The sequence below is a fragment of the Ananas comosus genome, linkage group 25, assembly GCF_001540865.1.
Source record: "Ananas comosus cultivar F153 linkage group 25, ASM154086v1, whole genome shotgun sequence".
Lineage (NCBI taxonomy): Eukaryota > Viridiplantae > Streptophyta > Magnoliopsida > Poales > Bromeliaceae > Ananas > Ananas comosus.
The window spans coordinates 2,067,504-2,089,623 of record NC_033645.1 but is presented as its reverse complement, the minus strand read 5'-3'; the positions used below and the strand labels follow the sequence as shown (position 1 = coordinate 2,089,623).

Here is a 22,120-nt window from a genome sequence, read left to right as displayed (position 1 = left end):
TACGTATGTACCGACGTGTAGTAACTTTATAAGAATTATTCTGAGTTTTCTATAAAGAGTCTCCTATCTATTATCTACAAGGCAATTTAAACACGCATACAAATATATCAAACCACTCTATATTAAATATATCGATACGTGACTGTATGAGAATCGTAGCAGAGCAACAATTTGAAGTTTGCGGAGCAAATTACAATTACATATTAGTATGAGGACCACTGGTGTAATTTAGCCTTCCATATAAGCTCTCCATTTCTCCCTCTCCCGTGTAGTAATGGTGTAAGGCTCGGAGAAAAACGGCTGGTGCGTTTACTCTCTCTCTCTCTCTCTCTCTCTCTCTAACCCTAGCTATTTTTTCCTTTTTAAAAAAAAACCTTCATATATATACATATATATATCACCTTCTTCTACTATTGCATGTGTACAGGGTATCTTCTTCTTCTTCTTCTTCTTCTTCTTCATTGCTTTAAATCCTCATATATATATACACACACAAATTTACTTCTTTAAGCCCTTACACTCTCCGTCTCCATCACCGATGGAGACGAAGGGATCGGGCGGAGGGTCCTCGCGGAAACCGCCTTCGGCGTCGAGGGCTTCATGTAATACCATCGCCAAGGAAAGAGACGACCGCATAGAAAGGAGTGAGGGGTTGTTATGCGGCCACCTCCACCCTGCGCCCAGTGAGAACTTCTCTCTTCCCGCATCATCGCAGCTGATCCAATCAGGTCACAAATTTTTTCTCAAAACATTTTTTACAAAGTTTATAGGGTGTGTCTCTGGAAGGGGGAAAAAAAAATTATCAGATACGTCTGAGTGAGGATGCGTACTCTCGGATGTTACTAGTGCTTTAAGATTGTAGTTAAAAGTGCATGTAAGTGAGATCGTATCTGATAAATTTTTTTCTTTTTTAAACCGCTTAGAAACTGCCACGTGACGTTGTGCGCGCGCTTTTTAAACACTGTTTGGAGCACGTCTGATAGACCACGTGGTGTTATGCGAGATGTGTTCCATATTATACATATACGATGCATCTTGTGTATAAATATTTGACCATTTTCTTTTTGATATACCATGCCACTAAAAATGGCAAGGGTGCAATTTGGGCTTATCTTTTTTCTTATATATATATATACACACACACACAAAAAAAAAAAAAAAAAACTGCTATTTATCAACTTGATTCTGAGTTGAACATACCACATTTTGCATCTAATGTTAACTTAAATTAATTTTACTATTCATATATTTAAAACAGCGTTGAAGTTGACGATCGATGTTTGTCGAGAGTCAGTGATTGGTTGCTATAATGCAGGTATTTCTATTCTAACAAATTTGCGATTCGTCGGTGTTTTTTGTCGCAGCAGGTTGCTGTTTCTGTGAACAACCTCCTGATAATGTTGAATGCCAAATTCCGTTAGCATTTTCAGCGGCAACTAAAGAATGGGGAACTGATCAGATGCTGAACAATACATATGCATTTCATGCATCATCACTTTACAATGGAATCTATCCAAATATCACTCCGAATCAGAATTCATGGACTGATCACATGAGAAATCCCTGTAGTACTCTCATAGAAAGCTGCTCTTCAATCAACAGCAACAATCTTTATATGCAATCAGGTATCAAATTCTAAATGCGTTTAGACTTATCGTTTACTGTTTTATTAAAAATTTCACTTGAATTGGCATCTCTTTCTTATATAGTTTTTGATTTTAGTGGATCTCAGAATAGAAGTGAATTTTCGGTGATCGAATTCTTTTCACTCAATTGCAATAATTAGTTTCTCAAATAACATAGTACCACTTAATTGACACAACAATGTAAATAGCAAGAAGTCGGGATAATTTCGTCATATACAGTCGATCTTCGTACAACATAGCATTTCACTTTTTAAGTAGTTAAGTTGTCAAAGAATGGTGAATAATGAAAAACATTTTGTAATTAATTTGCCACAAAGATTCTAATATTGATCATTGTATTTTTGGAAAATTTATAACACAAAGTGCTTGCGTATATTAGCCGTTATTAGAGTGTTTACGATAATACCGCCAAAAGAGGTGTTTACTGCAATAGCAACTTACACTTTCCTGATATAGAATGACAACACTTCTTAACTTACAGTAGGCATGCAACTTCTGTGTTCAAAATTTTTTTTTTTTAAAAAAAAAGAGTATGCAACTTCTTTCTGTATAGTTTCATTTTATTGTGATGAACTATCTTGAAGCTTTCTGCATCAGATGTCAGGTCTGTCTTGCGGGTGCCGCCGACTTTTCCGCCGCTCTGTCCTGCATCAGAAAAAGGCATGCTTATGAATTTCTTCCAATATGAACCTTCATATGCCAAGCAAAATAAGAATTCAGAGGTAATAGTACCAAATGAATCATGTGATTACTATCTTTGAATCCATCATTTATGCTTTGCATATCAATTGTTAAGCATAGTGCTGCTTTTCAGGAGTCCCTGAGAAGTATGAGCTGCAGAGTAGTCCAGTCCAAAGCATGCGAAGAGCCGCGAACTCATCAAATTTATGGCCTTCCAATTTCGCACAATTCTATGGGAAAGCGCGATGATGTATGAGACATGCTTACTTTGTGCAGCATGATTGTTTTTTGAAGTTATTTGTTCTCATCGTCTTCTGATGCCAGCAACAGGAAAATGGAACTATTGATAAATTCATTTAGATCTCTAACATATAACTTTACATGAAAATTTTTAAGCATATGATCTCCATAAGAAACTGTTAGAAAACAAAAATCTCCAACTGATTCCGAAAGAATGTGATTCAGCATGTAATTTTTTGATTAACTTTTTGTTCCTAAAAAACGCTACGAACTAATTATTCTTCGATGCTATATTACACGACCGTATTTGACATAGGCAAGTTTACATTTCTTCGACAAGCTTCGAATTTTTGTTTGGGTAATTTTAATTTTTTGAAAGGATTCAGCTGCATTATTTGGAGTTTCATCTATGGGGATAAGAGTAGCTTTTCATGTTATGATACGGTCAATGCTCATCAGGAACAAATATACTAATTCCTTTACTATGTTTTCTGTGATCTAGCTTAAGTTTGGAGGTAGTGAATTGCGACTACTTGTGCGCAAAGAGCTGACGAAGAGCGATGTCGGAACTGTTGGTAGAATAGTACTGCCCAAGGTAAAGTAGAACTGCATCTGTGCTCTGTAAAATTTTCGCTAACGAAACATTTTGATTCGAAAAGATTGAAATTTGTGTCAGTTCTACTGATTATCATCTTGGAGTGGAACCTATCGAGAATTCTCTAACTACAATACAATGTGCAAAGATGAGCAATTTGATTCACTAATTTGAAATTATAAATTAACTTCACTTTACAGAAGGAAGCAGAAGCTAATCTTCCTCCCTTGATTGAAAGAGATGGAATAATGCTGCTCATGAATGATCTAATACTTCCTGTTGCATGGAAATTCAAGTATAGGTAAGTTTTTGTACTACTGTAGAGAACATAAAAAACCTCTATTATTATCATTATTTCGATATAATACTAAGTTACATTACTTTCAGGTTCTGGCCAAACAACAGAAGCAGAATGTATATTCTGGAAGCTACTGGTATGCATTAATTGAATGCATTTTCAGAATTTATTACGTCGTGCATGATGTTCGTATATTGCCTTCGCTGCAGGTGATTTCGTGAAGGCGCATTGTCTTCAATCGGGCGACGTTTTCATCATCTACAGAAGCTCAGCGTCGGGGAATTACGTAAGTTTACGCCCTTCTCTTTTATGTACAGATAAAATTTTGTCACACTAGAACAAAATTTGTGATATGATAAACTGAACAATATTGGAGGAATGTTTGTTCTAATTAAGATTGATTTTTTTTTTTTTTCTTCTGAAGATTGTTACAGGAGAGAAGAGAGCTCGTGAATGTTCGGCGTCTGCGAACACATTCAACTGCAGCTGCAAGAAGGAATGCAGCAAAATTGGAGATTGCGAGTCTCCGGCGTCGACAACAACTTAAAAGATAGAGAGCGAAAACTTTCGATTCGTAGCGAATTGTGATCAATCAAATATAACCAAAATTAATACCTTAAAGATTAGTTCATACTGGAAAGAGTATTGGAAGAAAAACTTAACTAGATTTTCATACTTTTTCCATCTTTAGCAGAGATTGGAATAGAGTAATTTTCCTTCTAAAGCTTCTTCAAAGTATATTACAATGATGGTCGAGTTTTTTTGGGGTCAAATTAACAATTATGCATTTGAGAAAGTGTACCATTCAAAATTTCCAACGTTCACTCATATACTTTAAGGACGATTGGTTTTATTTTTATTTTATTTTATTTTTTATATAGATGCCTATCATGAACATGAATTAATTTATTCCTCTAATATCTATACTGGGAATTTTCATAGAGTTTTCCCTTTAAGCATCGATTAGAATTGCAGAAAGATTACATTATGTGCGGTGAGAAAATAAAATGAAAAAAATATTGTATTTATTCTGTACTATCACATTCCGTATATCAAAATAAATCAGTTATGATATATTTTTTAAAATTCCACCGAATAATACAGAAGTATAACGTATTATTATTTTACTTATTAGCAGTGGAAGGGCCTCAATATCCTAAAATAAAATTAGGTTGGTGTAAACCTATAAAAGGCCATGATTACAACCCAAACCATAGTGGTGGTCTATCTCTATTATATTGGATATAGGAGGTTGGTAGTTTCTCTTTTCTTTTTGTTTTTTTTTTTTCTTAAAATAAAATTTTGCCACTATGCCTCACCACTTAGGTGGTCTTTTATTTAGCAGTGGTACAACATCACTCTATCTCAAGTCAACCAAATTTTTTATTTTGAGATAAAATACAACAAATTTTATTAAAAAATAAATTATGATGGGATGGATAAACTGCGCATCCTTCTTAATAGTTCTTAAAATAATAGAAAAAAGAAAATAAAAAATGAAAGCACTTTATCGATTAAACTTCGACGCCTGATGCATTACTTATCACTCACCACTGTACAATATTCAACACGACAGCAGAAGTTAAACCAAACAGACCCGTTAATTTCTATTGTATTCTTTTCTCTTTCTTTTTCTTTTTTTTTTTTGAACCTCTCATCTACATATTAATTTCGCAAAGGCCAAGCAATGAATCAAACCATAATATCACACCTCATCTCTCTTATGAGTTATGACCCATCACCTCCACCATAGAATGCAGTAGGCGTGATATCGTGGGGCCACAAAAATAGTGGCTACACCAATTCCCTAAAATTCGACGGCTAGGATTTGCTCACACAACACGCCAACCCAGTCCCCGAGCCCACGTTTGGTTCGATCGCGACGTCGCCCACTCCGAGCCCTCCATACACCGCAACGAGCGACAACCCTTTAAATTATAATAATTAATTAATTAAATCGGAAAATAGCACGCCACCTAATTATAAACTAATTATAAACTAGGGGCAATTGTTTATATACTCCTGAAAAGTCTTCGACTTTCTAATTTACCACTCTTAGAAAGCTAATATTGAAAACACATTTTTTACGTTCTAACCTATTTTAAATATATCTATAAAATTAAAATCTGTTAATGAACTCTGTTATTTCTATAAAATTACTATTTTGCCCTTTCAAATATATCCTTCTATCAGTACCGACTTTTCTTATTTGCCCTTAAGTTAGGAGCAAAATAAATATTTTGCTTTTTGGTCTTTTCAAATATACCTTTCTACCATCACCAATATTTCTTATTTGCCCTTAAGTTAAGGATAAAAGTGGCATTTTATTTTTTTTTAACTGTGGTAGATATTTAAATCACGTTTAAACCAAGTTAACTTAACGGGTGATAACTGTAGAGACATTTTGGATAACGGAGGAACATATGAGGGGTATACTGAAAAGAAAAAAAAGTAGAAGTAAATGAAATATTTCTAAAGTTTTGAGGGATATATAGGTAATTATTCCTATAAACAATTGCAAATCATACGGCCTCAAACTATGAGATCATTAAATTTTAATTTATTAAAATTTTCAATTTAAATTTTAAAAATTGTTGATGTATTTGTGTTGTGATTGATATTGTGCCAATATCTAAGATGTTTAATCAACTAAATTGGATTGTACAACTTAATTACAACAATTCTAAAAATTTGAGCAAAAAATGTTACGCACCTATTAGTTTGAGTACCAAGTGAGCAATATAATACTGCTGAACCGCATCACTTTCATCGTTGCGACATGTTAATATTTGATTAATTAAATTAGATTGTGAAATTTAATTATAATAATTTAAAAAGTATGAGTTAAAAATTATAATAATTTAAGAATTTTTTGAGTAAGACACTGTAACATATCAAAGTTTGAGAACTAAAGTGCCGCGCGCCTAATAGTTTGAGGATCAAAAGTGTAAGTAGCCTTTATGCAATTTCATATGACTACAAAGGCAGGTACTGAGGTACCTAACAATGTTGTACAATACAAACTAGTTTTGGAGTTTTGTGGTTCTCATATATGAATTTAAATTCTTAGAATAAAAAAGAAAGAAAATTACTTTTATAATCAAGAATTAAGTGGCTAAAGCAGGGGTGTTACAATTTGTAATCTCAAAGTGACATAGAACAAACCAATTCATCCTTGTTTATCCGCGAAGCAAATGCAGCCTTACAGAAACAAGTTAACAACTTTATCCTTTTGCAAGAATTTGTATTGAAATTTCAGAGTAGTCGATGGCCGATTGAGAGCGATTTGCTTTTCTACAGATTTGTCGCGAGTTATGACCATGTTCAAGTTACGCAAGCCTGAGGCGAAGGCTGCGAAAGACCGCGAGGCGTGGACCCGAATGTGGGGACTCTTTGTTCCCTAACACACTCATCCTGGAGATGCCACTAACAACAGAGAGAGAGAGAGAGAGAGAGAGAGAGAGAGAGAGAGAGAGAGAGAGANCAAGAGATGAAGCATTAATGGCTTCTTTTGATCCATCATCATATATATGTGATAAGGAGCCCTTCCACTTATATGAGAGAGAGAGAGAGAGAGAGAGAGAGAGAGAGAGAGAGAGAGAGAGAAAATATCATGCTCAAGCTTTTTGATCTTCACATTGTCTTGGCTTTGTTGGTTTGGCCATGCACATCATTTTCAGCTCAGTTGGTGCCACTCTCCATCAATATATAGTTGTCTATTTAATTGTTCATGTATGAGATTCACACACTTACTAGCCATCACCGCTATCGGAAAGATGAATTTTTGTTTACTAGTGTTTTTGATCTATTTATGGGCTTTTTCTAGGGGTGTTTTGAAAAGTTTGGTCCCAAACCGAACCAAACGAAGTGAGATTATTTGGTTCTGTTTATTGAAATTCAATTTTCGGTTTCAGTTCGATTTGTGAACATCTTTCTTAACCCTACCGCACTGAAAACTGAATAGTAATATTTTTTGTACACTTTTTATCCGAGCAGTTTATTAAAATTTCATATTTATGATAAAATCTTGATCATAAATCAAAATATTTTTCAAAATTTTATGTTTATAATTAAACTTTTTGTGTGTGGTTTCAAAATGGTTCAATTTTGAATCTTTAAATTATAAATTAATTCATGGGAAAATAGAAAAATTTAATGTTTGAGATTTGCCTAAAAACCAAAGCAGTAGGATTGAGAGCTCTTTAATCTAATGCTTACAAGTGTTTTTGGTTTTTATGATGTAAATGTTCATGTAGAATAAGAGAAATCTTATGCAAAAGGTGAAAAATTTGTTGAAGGAATAATCTCACCAACTAATGATCAAATTAGTTCCAAACTTAATCCCTTATAAAAATAAAATGTGGCTTAAAGTATCATATATATATATAACTTAGCTCCAAATGAGATAGCATATAGGGATAGTTAGGACCACAAAGCTATTCAACTAAAAGAACTTGTAGTGGGTGAGTAGGGACATTGATTAAGAAACATGACAAGTAATGAAGCATCATCATAATCATAGAAATGTGACAACAATAAATGAACAAATTGGTCGGCAACATCGCGATTTAGACCGACTGTACCCCTAGAGCAAGTGGCAAAGAGTTTGGTAGTTGGTACCCGAGTTCCTAACTCCCAAGTTCGAATGCTAGTTGATTCACATTTTCAGCTAAGTTTATTTCTAAATAAAATAAACGAAACAGGTAGCGTGCTATCTATCTCTCAAAAATAAATAAATAAATAAATCGCGATTTAGGTCACGAATTGCATCTTTAGGGCCTCCATCAACCTAACTCAAACGGGGTTGTAAGAAATTGACTAATGAAAGCTTACTTCAAGATTGATGCAATAGCCGATGAAGCTAAAACTTTTGGTGTTACATATCTAATGTTCAAATGACAGTGGTGATTCTGCATTTTTGTATGAATCATAATAGAATACTAAGTCAAAGATTTAAATTTCCTTTCACGTGAAATCCTAGATCGGTACGTAACAATCCATGGATGTTAAAGCATAATCATATCGATAAATTTTGAGAAATTCATGAGCCAAAGTAACTCGGAAGCTCTTCGAAAACATAAAATTTGAGGCAATAGGTAAATTAATTCTGACCTAAAAGTACTTGTCCCACTTACACAATGAAAATTTTGAATCATTCATAAGTCGAACCTCAACACATTTATATGAAATACCAATCCACCTCAGTGTAGGTAGCATTTATACAAATTACCAATCCAACTCGCTGTTAGATATTCTGAATTCAAATATGAAACACACTTTAACAAGGTTCGAGTTTTTAGGGTTGGAAAAACATAGGAACTACGTCAGAAAACAAAGAAAGAAACTGCATTTGCAATAAATGAATGAAGACATAAATATTAAATAAGTTAACCCTAAAATTTTAAAGATAGAAATGAGTAGTCAAAGTAAATGGATAGATCAACCTTATCCTATTAATTAGGGGACCAATTTTTCCCTCTTTCAAAGAGGAAAAAAAATGATGTAGCAAATTGACTACAGCATAGAGTCAGTCAATGCCCTTTTAAAACATTAGTTAATGAGATTTTATTCAAAGTCGTTTTAGTGTTTAGGTAACTGTCACAAGTCAAAAGTCAATATGAAATAAATAGTCAAAAGTCAAGATGAATTAATATGACCCATGATCCTGATCCCTATAATAATATGGAATTAAATGTGAAAGCATTAAGTTTCAAGTGAGAATAAAAAAGGTTACATTGGTTCATACTAGACTTTTCCATTATTGTGTCAATTGAGAAATTAATTTATATATTTTTTAAGAAAAACTTCAATCATGTCTTTGTAAATTTTTATTGGATTATCAATATTTTTAAAAAAATTCACTTTATTACCAGGTAGATATAAGAATTTGCTGTCAAATAGAACAGGAGACTAATATATTTTACAAATTATAAAATAATAAACCACAGGATATTAAAATATCGTATATTAATAACTTATATATTTGTAGCTTACAAATTTTATTTTATTACCTTGCGGTTTGTAAATTGTATTATTTTCCAAACCTATTTAACTACATATTTTTATAGTGTAATAAAAGCAATATCATCACTGAGCAAAAAGAAAATACATTAAACTATAAGGGTGCGTTTGGTTCGAGTTATCCTGGCAGGATTACAGGCAATCCTGTCAGGATAACTGTGTTTGGTTAATCTACTATGTAATCTAGTCGCTAATGTAGCATTACAAATCAAGCAGGATTACCTCGAAAATATTAACGGGAGAGGGGTCGTGTATCTTTTATTACTGAAACCCGTTAATACTACATATTATGTAAAATGATAATTTTACCCTCCAACAATTCCAAATCTAATTAACAGCATTATTTTCATCTCTCTCTCGCCTTCCCCCCGGCCCTCTCTCTCGCACGCCACTTTCTCTCTCTCTCTCTCTCTCTCTCTCTCTCGACGTCTCTCTCTCTCTCTCTCTCTCTCTCTCGCACGAACACCTATCATCTTCTATTGCGTCGTCCTCCCAAGTAATCATCACGATCTCCTTCCCTCCGTTTGTCATTTTCGCAAAAAATAATATTCAAATGACCACAACAAGGGCAATTTTGAAAAAAACTATACTTTTATGTCAGGATTACTAAATTTTATAAACTGGGCCAAACATATTAATGATATAAACACTGTAATCTAGTATTACATTACTGTATTAAACCAAACGCTCTAATGCAGCTTCAGTAGTAATCTCACACCGAAATCTAAGATACCTGGATATGTCGAGATACTTTGTAATATTACATAACTCGAACCAAACGGGCCCTAAAGGGCATAAGTGACGCTATTCTTGTTGGCTATTTATTATTAGACTAAAATAGGTCCAACATCTTATCCCGTGACAATAGGCTCCGGAGACTAATAAGTTGTGTTAGGTGAGGCTAATAAGTTGAGTAAAGACGCGGTCCACAAAAGACCTAATGGCAAGAGGCCCAACAATAGACCTAACGTTCAGATGGATTAAGTCAGGTTGAAGTTTGCGAGCGTTGTGATTGAGCCCTTAAGTACGATAGGTGCGACATTCCTATCAGCATGTATTTTTGAGATAGTTGGTTAGCACTTAGGATCCACAATTCTTAACTTTTAGGCTAAATTAAAAAGAAAAATACTTCTTGTACACCCCAAAAAAGTGTACATGCATCGATCTTACATCCACATTCTTAAGGTTGATAAAAATCGAATTGATTTTTAAAAAAAATTTAAAAAATTGAGGTGACAAAAATGACCTTAGAATGAAATGGGTGTAAGATGTACACCACCCTTTAGGATGTATATGTAATATTGCTCAATTAAAAAAGAAAAAACCCCTTACACTTTAGCCCTAATCACAGTTGCTCACTTGCTCCCCTATATTAAAAATACATTAATTATCATTCTACACTTTGTCACTATCTCAAATAAATCCAAAAAATTAGAAAATTGGCAAAATAGACTGTAAAATTACTAAAACAGTTGATATATTATCACATTATTCCACATCTCAACATATATCTAATTCGCAACTCAAAAAAGTTTATAAAAAATTTAGATAAAGGAGATATTCTTTTTTGCTAATACTACCAAAATTGCAAATTTATTAAATAATTTATTCAATTTTATGATTCTATTGTATTATTTATAGATAACTTTATCCGTAAATTTAATTTCATAAAATTTTATAGCTAAATTCAATAATTATTCGAAATAGCTAGACCTATTTAGGATAATGACAGAGTTTAATTGATATCATTTTTTTATCCAATGATAATTAAGACAAGCAATGCAAGAAAAGCTTTTTATAATTTAGCCTATCTTTTAACATGGAAAAAGATGAACAACAAAGATGTGACCTGATTCCTGCAGTTAAATAACTAACTTGGTTCTGTGAAAGAAACATGAAGCTCTCTCTCTCTCTCTCTCTCTCTCTCTCTCTCTCTCTCTCTCTCTCTCTCTCTCTCTCTCTCTCTCCTCTAAAAAGCATGTAGTTCTCTCAACAAGGAGACAAGCACCATGGAAAAGGACCAAGGACTAGGGAAAATCTCCCTCACATATCACTCATGCATCCATGGCCTAAATTTACACTAAAATATAACAAAATATAAGCAGGACATATATATATATATATATATATATATATATAGTTGAACATGAATATAATTAATAGTATTTTGACTCTTTTACTATCGATTTTTTAACCGTTAGATCTACACTTTAATCAATTCTACCTTTTACATCGTATTATTCAACTAACCACCCACTCAACCCTAAAGTAATCACCACTAAACCCTAGGGGATCACTATCATTCTAATCCTATAATTTTTCATCAAAGAGTTAAAAAAACTTTATAGTAAAAAATCTCAAATACTATTAATAATATTTCAGCCCAATTCTCTCTCTCTCTCTCTCTCTCTCTCTCTCTCTCTCTCTCTCTCTCTCTATATATATATATATATATATATATATTCTGATTCTTTTACAGCATTTAAAAATTCTAGAAATCAAATTTTATAATTTTTCAACATCATTTACCTTACGTTCAATAGGTCACAAATTTGACAATTTTTAACGACTGGTATAGAATACTTGCTAGTTTAACGGTGTAAAAGAATTGAAATTTGTTGAATTTTTGATAAAAAATTCTATTCACTACATAGATAAAGATCAATAACTCCGATCTTGAATTGAAGGATCTGATCATCCTTTTTTAGAACGTCGTTCGATTTTGACCATTCATTTTATGCCCACCTGATGGACTTTATTATGATTTCGAAAATTTACGAAATTTATTTTCTAGAAGTTTCAAATACTCTAGATCATATTTAACGGAGTGGATCGTCGATTCGGAAGCTTCATCATTGAAAACAACTTATGAGTACGAGAGCTCCAATACTCATAATAGTATAGTAGCCATGGCCTATATATATATATATATATATATATATATATATATGAGTCCGGCTGCTATTAATAGCATATATATATATATGAGTCCGGCTACTATACTATTAATAGCATGAAGCACTTGGCACTATCAAGTTTTCTGCCGTTAGATCTACCCTTTTGATCATTTTCACGTGTTAGATCATACTATTTAACCAACCACCTACTCAACCCTAGGGGGCCAACATCATACTAACCGTAGATCTCTTAATCCAATGGCCAAAAACTTGGTAGCACCAATGACTTGGTGCTATTAATAGTATATTAGCCTAGTTCTATATATATATATTGCTAAAGGGTGGGAAGAAAGTATTTAAGAAAATTAGTAAGTTACAAACTAAGAGCATGTTTGACGCTACTTTTGAGCATAGTAAAAGAATTCTAATTTGAAGTTTCTGATTTTGCTATGTAGAAAAATTGTTGAAGGATTAAATAAGGTAAATTTCTCAAACAATACTACCAACCACACCTTAGGGTACCCGAAGTTTACACATTCAAAGCCTAATTGCTTTACATTTCTAGCTAAGTTTATTACTGAAAAATAAACAAAACAGATAGCTCGCTAACAAAATCTCAGACAATACTTTCATCAAATAACATTGGATACTAAACAAGCCATAACTCTTAATAGCCCAAGCAAGCATGAGAAGTGGAATTTATATGTAAAGCAAATGGTAACATTCTTACTATAGCACTATAGCAGTAATTCAGTAAGCAAAGACCCTCCACCCAGTAACAAAAACTAGATTTTATCCACAAACACATAAATCCAGCACACTATTAAACCTTAATATACCCAGAACAAAATAAAACTGTGTAATCAGTAAAACAACTATATTAAGAGAGTTAATTATAAGAACACAAGTAAAACACAAACACACACATACACACAAAAAGTAGTAGTACCCAGACTCTTCTTCTTCTCTATCAGCATGCAAGTCACTTTGTATTCTAAAAACAGCAACATCCACCCATATCTAGCATTTCAAATAAAAAGAAAACGACCTGCAGTTCCAAACAGAGGAATCGTTAAAGTGGGCACTGGTTTTTTAATAAAAAGTAGGGAAAAAATAATTTCAAATTTTGAATCCTTTACCACAAGAAGTTTTTAAAATATTAAAAACTCTAATAATAAATCAATTAAAGCCCCTAAACTCTAATAAATCTATAATAACTCTATTAGGCAAAAATAGTATTTGAAATATTAAATGTACTAAAATTGCTCTTAAATGTGATGGAACCTCCAGTTTAACTGATAAACATAATTTAAATTAGAAAAATTAGGAGACCAAATTTTATTGGTGAAATTGGTTAAAACGAAATTAATTACCTGAAAATTTGGTTGTGTGTGTGTTTTCTCTCCATCTAAGAGAGATCTAAAAACACCAAGAGAGAGAACACACTTGTAATTAATCCCTTCAATTAGAGCTTCATTAATTGGGATTTTGGATTCGATTTAACGCATCTTTTGATTCTTCATCATCATCTCCTCCCTCTGGAGCCGGATCTGGTCGTGGTTCCTCCTGATGAAGTCCTCGAACCGCCGCGTCAACTCGTCCCCACCCACCGTCGCCGCCGCCTCCTCCTCCTCCTCCTCCTCCTCCTCCTCGACCCTTATGACGCTCCCCGGCGAGGGTTTCACGCTCCTCTTGAGGCCGAGCACGCGCGAGGACGCGGTGGATCCCTCATCGGACTCCGTGGTGACACACGACGACGACTCCGACGACTCCGGCGGCGGCGCCGGATCCTCGTGCCACGATTCCGGCGTGGGCTTGCGCGCGAGATCCCGGGGCTTCGCGGCCGGCTCCTCCGCCGCCTCTTGCGCCGGCGGCGGCGAGTGGTCGCGGTGGAGCTTGTGGTCGGAGAGCCTCCAGATGACGAGGATGATGAGGTGGACGGTGATGAAGAGGTAGGGCGGCACGAGCCACGCGCGCGCGGAGCCCCGCGTTCCCGGAACCACCGCGCCGGAGATTCCCCATCTCCAAATTCAAAAACAGAGGTACGTACTTAAAATCGAACTTCAAATTTAAAATTTAAATTCAAATAAAAAGTTTAGTTTAGAAGGAAAAAGAAGAAGACATTGTCGGCGATTGTAGGGATTGGAATGGGAGGAGGAGCGCTTTGGGGGAATATAATGAGGGAGAGGGAAGCGTTACCTTTTCGTATTTAAAAATTAAATAATAATATAATTTTTTTTCAAAAATAAAAATAAAAAAAGAAAAAGAAAAAGAAAAAGAAAAAAGAGGGAGGAGGAAAAAGAGTCGGTGAACAGGAGCCATCGGATGCTCGTCGTGGGAATTTTCGCGGTGGTGGGGTTTTAGATGCCAAACGTACGGTGGTGATTAACAGTATTCAGAGTAACGGTTACACCTAGAGGTTACCAGCATGACGACGGGTGGGGCCCACATGTCTGGGGATTCCAAAAGGTGGTCTTACAGCAGTGATGCGGTTGTTAGCGTCGCAGAGCGAAAGGGAAGAGGACGGAGGCCGTACTCGGTTGAATCCCAATAATGAGAAAAACAAGTTAAAAAAAAAAAGAAGAAAAGAAATTGTTTAAATTTTATCTTTAAAATAACCGTGAATTTTAAAAGTTTTGATTTTAAAACATTTTTTACATTTTTGATGGCGTGTTTTGGTTATGTAATGGACTATTTTTCTAGCCAGTGTTTGATTCGAAAACAAGTGTAAAAATAAGCCCTTATTCTTTTTCTTGCTCTCAAACGTAACTTTTTGTATTCAATAATAATAGTTATTCAATTTTTAAAATAAGCTGATATAATTCGATATACGGCAGAAACTGTTGTTCCACCTTTTTTTCTAAAACAAATTTATTCCCAAATAAAAACTATTAATTAAAATTTAATTTGTGATATTAAATCATTAATTATTATTTCATTCGGCAGTTTTTGCCGATTCGATGAGCTTATTTGGCTCGCGAATTAGACAACAAAATAGTTTTCTTTATTTAAATATTGAGAATGTTGTTAAGGCTAGTTACTATAGAAGTATTGTTTATAGTTTTTGCCTTTTCAGTGAGCCTATTTGACATACCAAATTTGCCAATGAAATAATTATCTTTATTGAAATATTACGAATATTATTATTATTATTATTATTATTATTATTATTGAGAGAAAGGTAGTATGCTATCTATTTCGTTTATTTCATTTAGAAATAAATTTAGCTGGAAATGTGAATCAACTAGGATTCGAACTTGGGTTTCGGGTACCAACCATCAAATCCTTTTGCCACTTGCGTAAGGGATGGTCGGTATATTATGAATATTGTTAAGATTATATATTGTAGAAGTATTATTTGAATAAAACAAAGTGTTTAGAACCCTCTCCCCCTCCCCGCATGTACACAATTGCACACACGACAACATTTTACTTCAGCATTAGTAGACGATCTAGATTTATTTATTCATCAAATGATTTCTAAATATGATTCGAATTTAGGAATTAAATAAACTTCAGTGGTGAGTGCTCAATACATCTCATTTAGAAACCTCCGATTTGATTTTATGTATCAATTTTATCTCTATTCAAAGATTATAATTCTTTACGTTATAGCTACCCGTTTGGAGTTCCTCGTAATGTCATAGATGGCATGGCAACATCATTAATGTACACTAAATATCGTTACTAAATCCTGAATATCACCGCTAAACTCTAAGCATCATATCATTATTATACCATAAGTTTTAAACTTTAAATCCTAAATATGTGAGCGCCAACAAATCAATAAAGTAATAAAGTTCCAAATTTAGGATACATTAAGCATCTCTTCCTTGAAAATGCTGACTGAATTATTGAATGAAAACAAAATAAACGCATGACAACAAAACGTGCTTTTAAAGGAGGAGTTACGTTGAACAACGACGTATTGACGAATGACATGATAAGTGGTTTCAATAAGTCTCCTGTCTTAAAACAGAACTAAATGGTGTAGCATTATTTATTGAGCAATTCCTAATAGTATCTAGCTAGGGATGATAAACATGCTTGCCTACATATATATACCATAATTCACCAACCAAATATCAGGTGATCAATACCTGACCAGAGAAAATATCTTGAGCTTACTTTGGACCAATTATTGAAGATTCAACCAAAACACCAAACTCTCATTAAGTGTTACTCCTAACTCCAACTATAATAACAAGTGATACATTGATTGCAAAAACTAAATTGGAAATTCTCAAAAACCTACCGTAAATTCGAGGAATGGCCGGGTGTTTAATTCGACAAATCTAGTCGTCTAAATCCTAAATTGTGTTCAATTCTTTTTCCAAATTTGAAGTCACCACTCTATTTAGATGAAACCAAGTAATAAACTAACAATAAGAAACTTGTAACTTTTGTCTAGAGGTAGAAGGGATATAGCTAGGGCCCTATTCTATCAAAATTATTACTCTTTAGAGGATGTAAGTCTCTTGGTGAACTAAGCTTTGCCAAAATATGATGCAATTAATGCCACTTAATTTTCTTTCCATCCTCATGGTAAAATAAAAAAATAAAATAAAAATTTAATGTACTGGGACCTGGTAAACTAACTAGATATCTCCTACAAAGAAGAAAATGACCTCAGAATCAGATAGATGAGTCACTAGTCCAGTGACCATATAATTTGGATTGAGTGAGCTAAGAAAAGTTGATACATCACTATCTAAAGGGAAAAAAATTGAAAAAAAAAATTGAAAAAAAAACACCTGTCACTTAAGTAAAATGAAAAAGTTTTCAACTTAGGGAGCAAATTCAAGATCATATATATCGTAAAAGAGAAGCGAGATTAAGGAGGAATCTCACCAACAGTTATAGATATAGTTTCCATGATGAAGATAACCTAGATGGGAAAATTAGCTATTAACATGTGTGTATTTGATAGAAAAATTATACGTACACGTATTTGTGCATGCATATACATATATTTTTCAGGGACACAGATGAAATATGAGTTTTGGAGGGACACATGTGCAAAGAGTTAGCTTAATTTGAGACACCTCTTAAATATGTGCTTAAAGTTGGTCAAGGCAATTAAAGACATGCCTAGCTATAGTGAGTGAGAAAGGAATCGATCTCTAACTTCTTTTGAAGACCACTTTTTATTAAATAAAGAGAGTTCCTTATTAAATTGATGAGTATCTTAATTATTACACCAATATTTTTTATTAAGCTTTACTTTTCTAGGCCATATATGGAAGATCATATGGTTTTACCTCTTAGATCCAACCCAAATCGAGCCAATTTGTTCATTCTAGATCCCATCTATAGCCCTAAAACTTAGATAAGCATTGCAACATCCAGAAATTAATAAGACCTAGTCTGTAAATATGTTCTCTCAGCGTTTGGTTAGGAGATAGGGATAGGAATAGGCCCTTATCCCCCCCTTTATATCCAAACGCTAATTTTTTACCCGAGAATAATAGTCTCGGTTATCCCCACCAACACCTTCATTTTCTATATAAAACTACCTAAAATTGTTCTTATCTCCGAGAACAACCCAATTTTCATCCAAACACTATTTTTCTTATCCCCATACTTGTACCTATCCCTGTAATAGCTAGTTCTTGCTTATACCCAAACCAAACGGTACCTAAATGCACCTAGTTTATATCTTAGAAAAGGATGCTTCTTTATTACGTTCTCGACCACTATTTTTGAGTATGTTTGGACAATACATTTCGAAACCAGACCTAAGATGTTGATATTGATGGAAAGTTTATATTTATTGAAACTTGATTATATAATTGCTAAAAATATACATATACTAGTCTCGAATATCAATATCAATAATTATGATGGTATAATTGTACCTCACAATACTTTTCTAACCTAGAGGAGGACTTGGTTGGCATTTAGTGACAATTTAATTTATAACTGTTAGAATCCAATTGACCTTTTCTCATCTCTCTAATATATCTATAAAGAAACATCTTGTTATGTACTTGTAGCTCTACTTTTAAGCAAGGAATAAATTAAATTGTTAACAACCATCAAAGCTAACACAATTGTATTTATCTCCATGCATCTGCCTCTTCCGTACATCCATCTGCGCACCATGATTTAGTAATCTCCCTCGTAATTTATTAATCTCCAAAGAATAGTAGTTTTCTACGTGTTGCGCTATGGCTTGTGTTCAAAATAATCTAGTTAATTCTATTTAATAAACTTTGGTGTCGATAATGAGGTCAGAGGTTCAAGCCTAAGTAGTATGAGCTTAAATCTAGAACCTGTGCATGCGAAGATGGGGTCGGGGATGCGACCGCCCACTCGAAAGAAAGCGGGACAGGAGAGGCGCCACTTCACTTTACAAAATAGGCCGGCGCATGACTCTCTTTTTCTCCTCTCTCGCGTATGCACACTTTCTTTCGCAAATAGAAGGGAGGAGGAGGGAAGGGTAACCACCCACTGCATTCAAAAAATATTTGCTTGGACGCGGTGCATTCATACGTCCCGTGCTCTCCTACGCCCTTCGAACGTTTATTTCACCTCATCTTCCAATCTTCATCGTCCAACTACGTACCACGAACAACGTACTCACTGTTATTGAATACGTGGCGTGGACGGGATTACAATGGTATATCGCCGAAAAAATTCAAGGGAAAATTGACTACAAAATCAGAAGATCATGCTCTCGATTTTTTAAAATTATATGTATATAGAGTGCGTGAAATGTACAACTATATCTGCTTTTTCACTATATGACACCATACTCTCGCGCGATCGCCGACGATAAATGCCTTTCCACCAAAGGTTGGCACGGAGACCATCTTGGAAAGGAGTGGAGAGCTTCAAGAAGAAATTAAGCATCAAACCACATGATGCACTAGGCACTGCACCTTTAAAACCTTGCTATATGAAGGTTTTTAGTCAAAGTTTAGTTCATAATATGTATTATATGCTAAAACTATTCTAAGTATGTTTTTAATCAGATCGATCTTTTAGATAATATAGTATCAACTCAGTATTAAAGCCCCTTTGTTGTAAGAGTTCCTGAATTTGATAATATAAAATTTATTATAATATTTAAATATAAATAATATGTATTAATATAGTACAATTAATAATTTTATAATAAAAATTATGTATTATAATATATAACATACTATATTTATATAATTTAGTTTTAATTCAATTTATAATTTTAATTAAGTTTGAAATTAAGAATTGAAAGAGCAAATTTCTTACTATTCCGGAATAACCGAAAATAGCAAAATTTGACCTGGATAAAATATTCCGGTAAAACATCACTCCTTTTGGCGGAATAGTGGAGATAACTTGTGTTATCTCCGCTTATCGCCTGAACCAAACGGAGCCTTAAATATTACGGATCACTTCTATCGGAACAGATTTGACACTGCGACATAACCTTTTAAGTACTAAGTACGGTCCATGAGACATGCAAATACACCTGGTGTACAGATGATTTTTTTTTTTTTTTTTTTTTTGGATTGCACGCACACCAAGGTTTTGAATTATTTTGGACTCTCATTCCATTGTGGGCCCAAACTTAAATCATATTATCTACAGTGAGCCCTTTTTCTCCCCCCCTAAACATTGACAAGTGGGGTTGTTTTAGTGCGCTCTCACTTTAGGAATAACATATAACTAGGCAACATCATGCTTCTCCCAAAAGCGAATTCTTGTAAAACTAGTGTGTGTATGTAGCATCTTTATTTCCCCAGTTTTTGACTGTACTAAGATGGGATATTTGGTGATTCAAAGTGTTATAAAGGCGTTTTCTTGTTTAATTATATATTTCGATTGCTCGCATCATTTTACTGATCAATGCTAGTGACAATCGAAGTGATCTTCTCTAAGATTTTGAGTACAAATATGTAGACATTGAAAACAACTCGGATAGTAAGGTACAATAATTCCCACGGATATGTCAGCAAAAATGGATAAACATGGAGCTTCATTATATGCTGATAAGTTCATTCGAACCATCTTTTCGGAAAAAAAATTGTTTGTATTATATGGAAATATTTTTCATATGCTAAAACATTAATATATGATGTTGTAGTGAAAGAAATGGAGAAAACGACGCAATTTCCTCAAAAATGGTTTCCAGCTACAAAAAACGACGCTATCAATATAAATGATTTAGATATTGACCGATAAATTTAGTGAATTTAATTAGTTATTATTTCTTAATTAAATTTGATTAAACTCGACACATAATGATAGTTCCACCAGATTAAGCATGTCTCGCCAGTGTGGCTATTTATTTTCTTCTTTTTTTTTTTGAGTAAAAAGACATCGGAACCTAAAAAATGTCAAGTGGCGGACAAATGCTAATACTTACGAAAATGGACAAGAAAATTGAGATTATTGTAAAGGTTAAATGCATACATGTTCCTGCAAACATAGTGAATTATAAATATATCTCTACAAAGTTCAAATTTCATATGTTGTCCCTACAAAAGTCTTAATATTTTCAAATATATCCCTCTAGTTTGTTATCGTTAGAAAACTGTTTATATTTTAATAGCAAATAAGTGAAATGTCAATTTCGCCATCACAAATATCTCCCTCCAATAAGAGGGATAAAGTGGTCCACTAACGGATTATAACGGTAGGGACACCTTTGTAAGAACAATATATGAAGTTGAACTCTGTAAGTATATATTTTCAATTCACTATATTTATAGAGACCTGCACGCAATTAACCCTAATTTTAATATCTTTAGAAAAGTTTTTTTTTTAAAAAAAAAAAAGAAAATTGTGTGTGGGGTGTAGGAGGAAAACGATTGGTGGAGTAGTCATGGATCATGGAGGAGGATGATGGACTACATTTGGGATGGTCGGCTGTGACAGGAGCATTCACTTACGTGCAGTTTGGGCTATTCATGGGCCGGGTGTGGGCCCCCTCAGAGCCCATTACCTGGCCCGGAGTTTGGTGAGAAAAAACGACAAACACCACCTGTGACAGCAACAGCAGCAGCAGCAGCAGCTAATAAGCGTGCTTTGTCTCCTCATCAAGATGTGCTTTTGAGAAAATCTAAAAATCAATTTGCTGCAAAAATATGTCGCAACTAAAAAAAAAAAAAAATTCAAGTTCACATTTAACGGCTTACATTTTTATTTCTAGATTCTTAAAATAATGAGGTTTCTGTTTGTGTACTTCAGTAGCTAAGTTGGTAAACAAACACTTTGATAGAAAAATGTTAGTGTCGTTTTTTCAAACAGCTCGCTAAAGTGATATGCTTTAAACTATAGGATACTAAAGTAAGAAAACGCGAAGCCACAGGAATAGTATTTGAAGCTTTTTTTTTTATTTATGCACAAAAGTTAATCTCATTATCTACTAACAAGCAACAAGCAGGACTGATTCAACCACTAGGCCCTACTTTCAAGTTGGCACATAGATTATTGTTTGTTGGTTGAGAATGTTAAAAATTCATATATAAATGATCTCACTTCGAATAATTATATGAGAGTAAAAATAGTTAATTTATACTAATGAGTCCAGACCTAATGACTTAATCTTTTAAGTTGAATAAGTTCAACTAAATACGTCACGTTCTCGGACACTAGTTTGTCAGATTTTTATTTTAGTACACTGTAGTTTTAACTTTTTTACTGATTTAACAGAAAAATTAACGGAGAGAAGGAAATCTAGTTAGGATATATTTATGGTGCCCTTGTGGCATTTAAATCTGCAAGCCAGCTGTTGTCTTTTTCATAATAATAA

The 22,120-nt window shown here is 33.8% G+C and overlaps 2 protein-coding genes across 2 annotated transcripts; one reads left to right on the top strand and one right to left on the bottom strand.

The window, feature by feature from the left end:
- LOC109703684 (putative B3 domain-containing protein Os04g0676650) lies at window positions 460-4,218 on the top strand. Its single transcript, XM_020224398.1, has 9 exons — window positions 460-728; window positions 1,368-1,625; window positions 2,244-2,368; window positions 2,461-2,577; window positions 3,070-3,162; window positions 3,363-3,463; window positions 3,550-3,596; window positions 3,670-3,746; window positions 3,885-4,218. Exons 1-9 carry the CDS (start codon window positions 539-541, stop codon window positions 4,005-4,007), a joined length of 1,131 nt encoding a protein of 376 aa, XP_020079987.1. The 5' UTR covers window positions 460-538; the 3' UTR covers window positions 4,008-4,218.
- Window positions 13,046-21,307, bottom strand: LOC109703723. Its single transcript, XM_020224447.1, has 3 exons — window positions 21,258-21,307; window positions 13,752-14,400; window positions 13,046-13,426 (listed from the first exon to the last, which is right to left on the bottom strand). Exons 1-2 carry the CDS (start codon window positions 21,305-21,307, stop codon window positions 13,878-13,880), a joined length of 573 nt encoding a protein of 190 aa, XP_020080036.1. The 3' UTR covers window positions 13,046-13,426; window positions 13,752-13,877.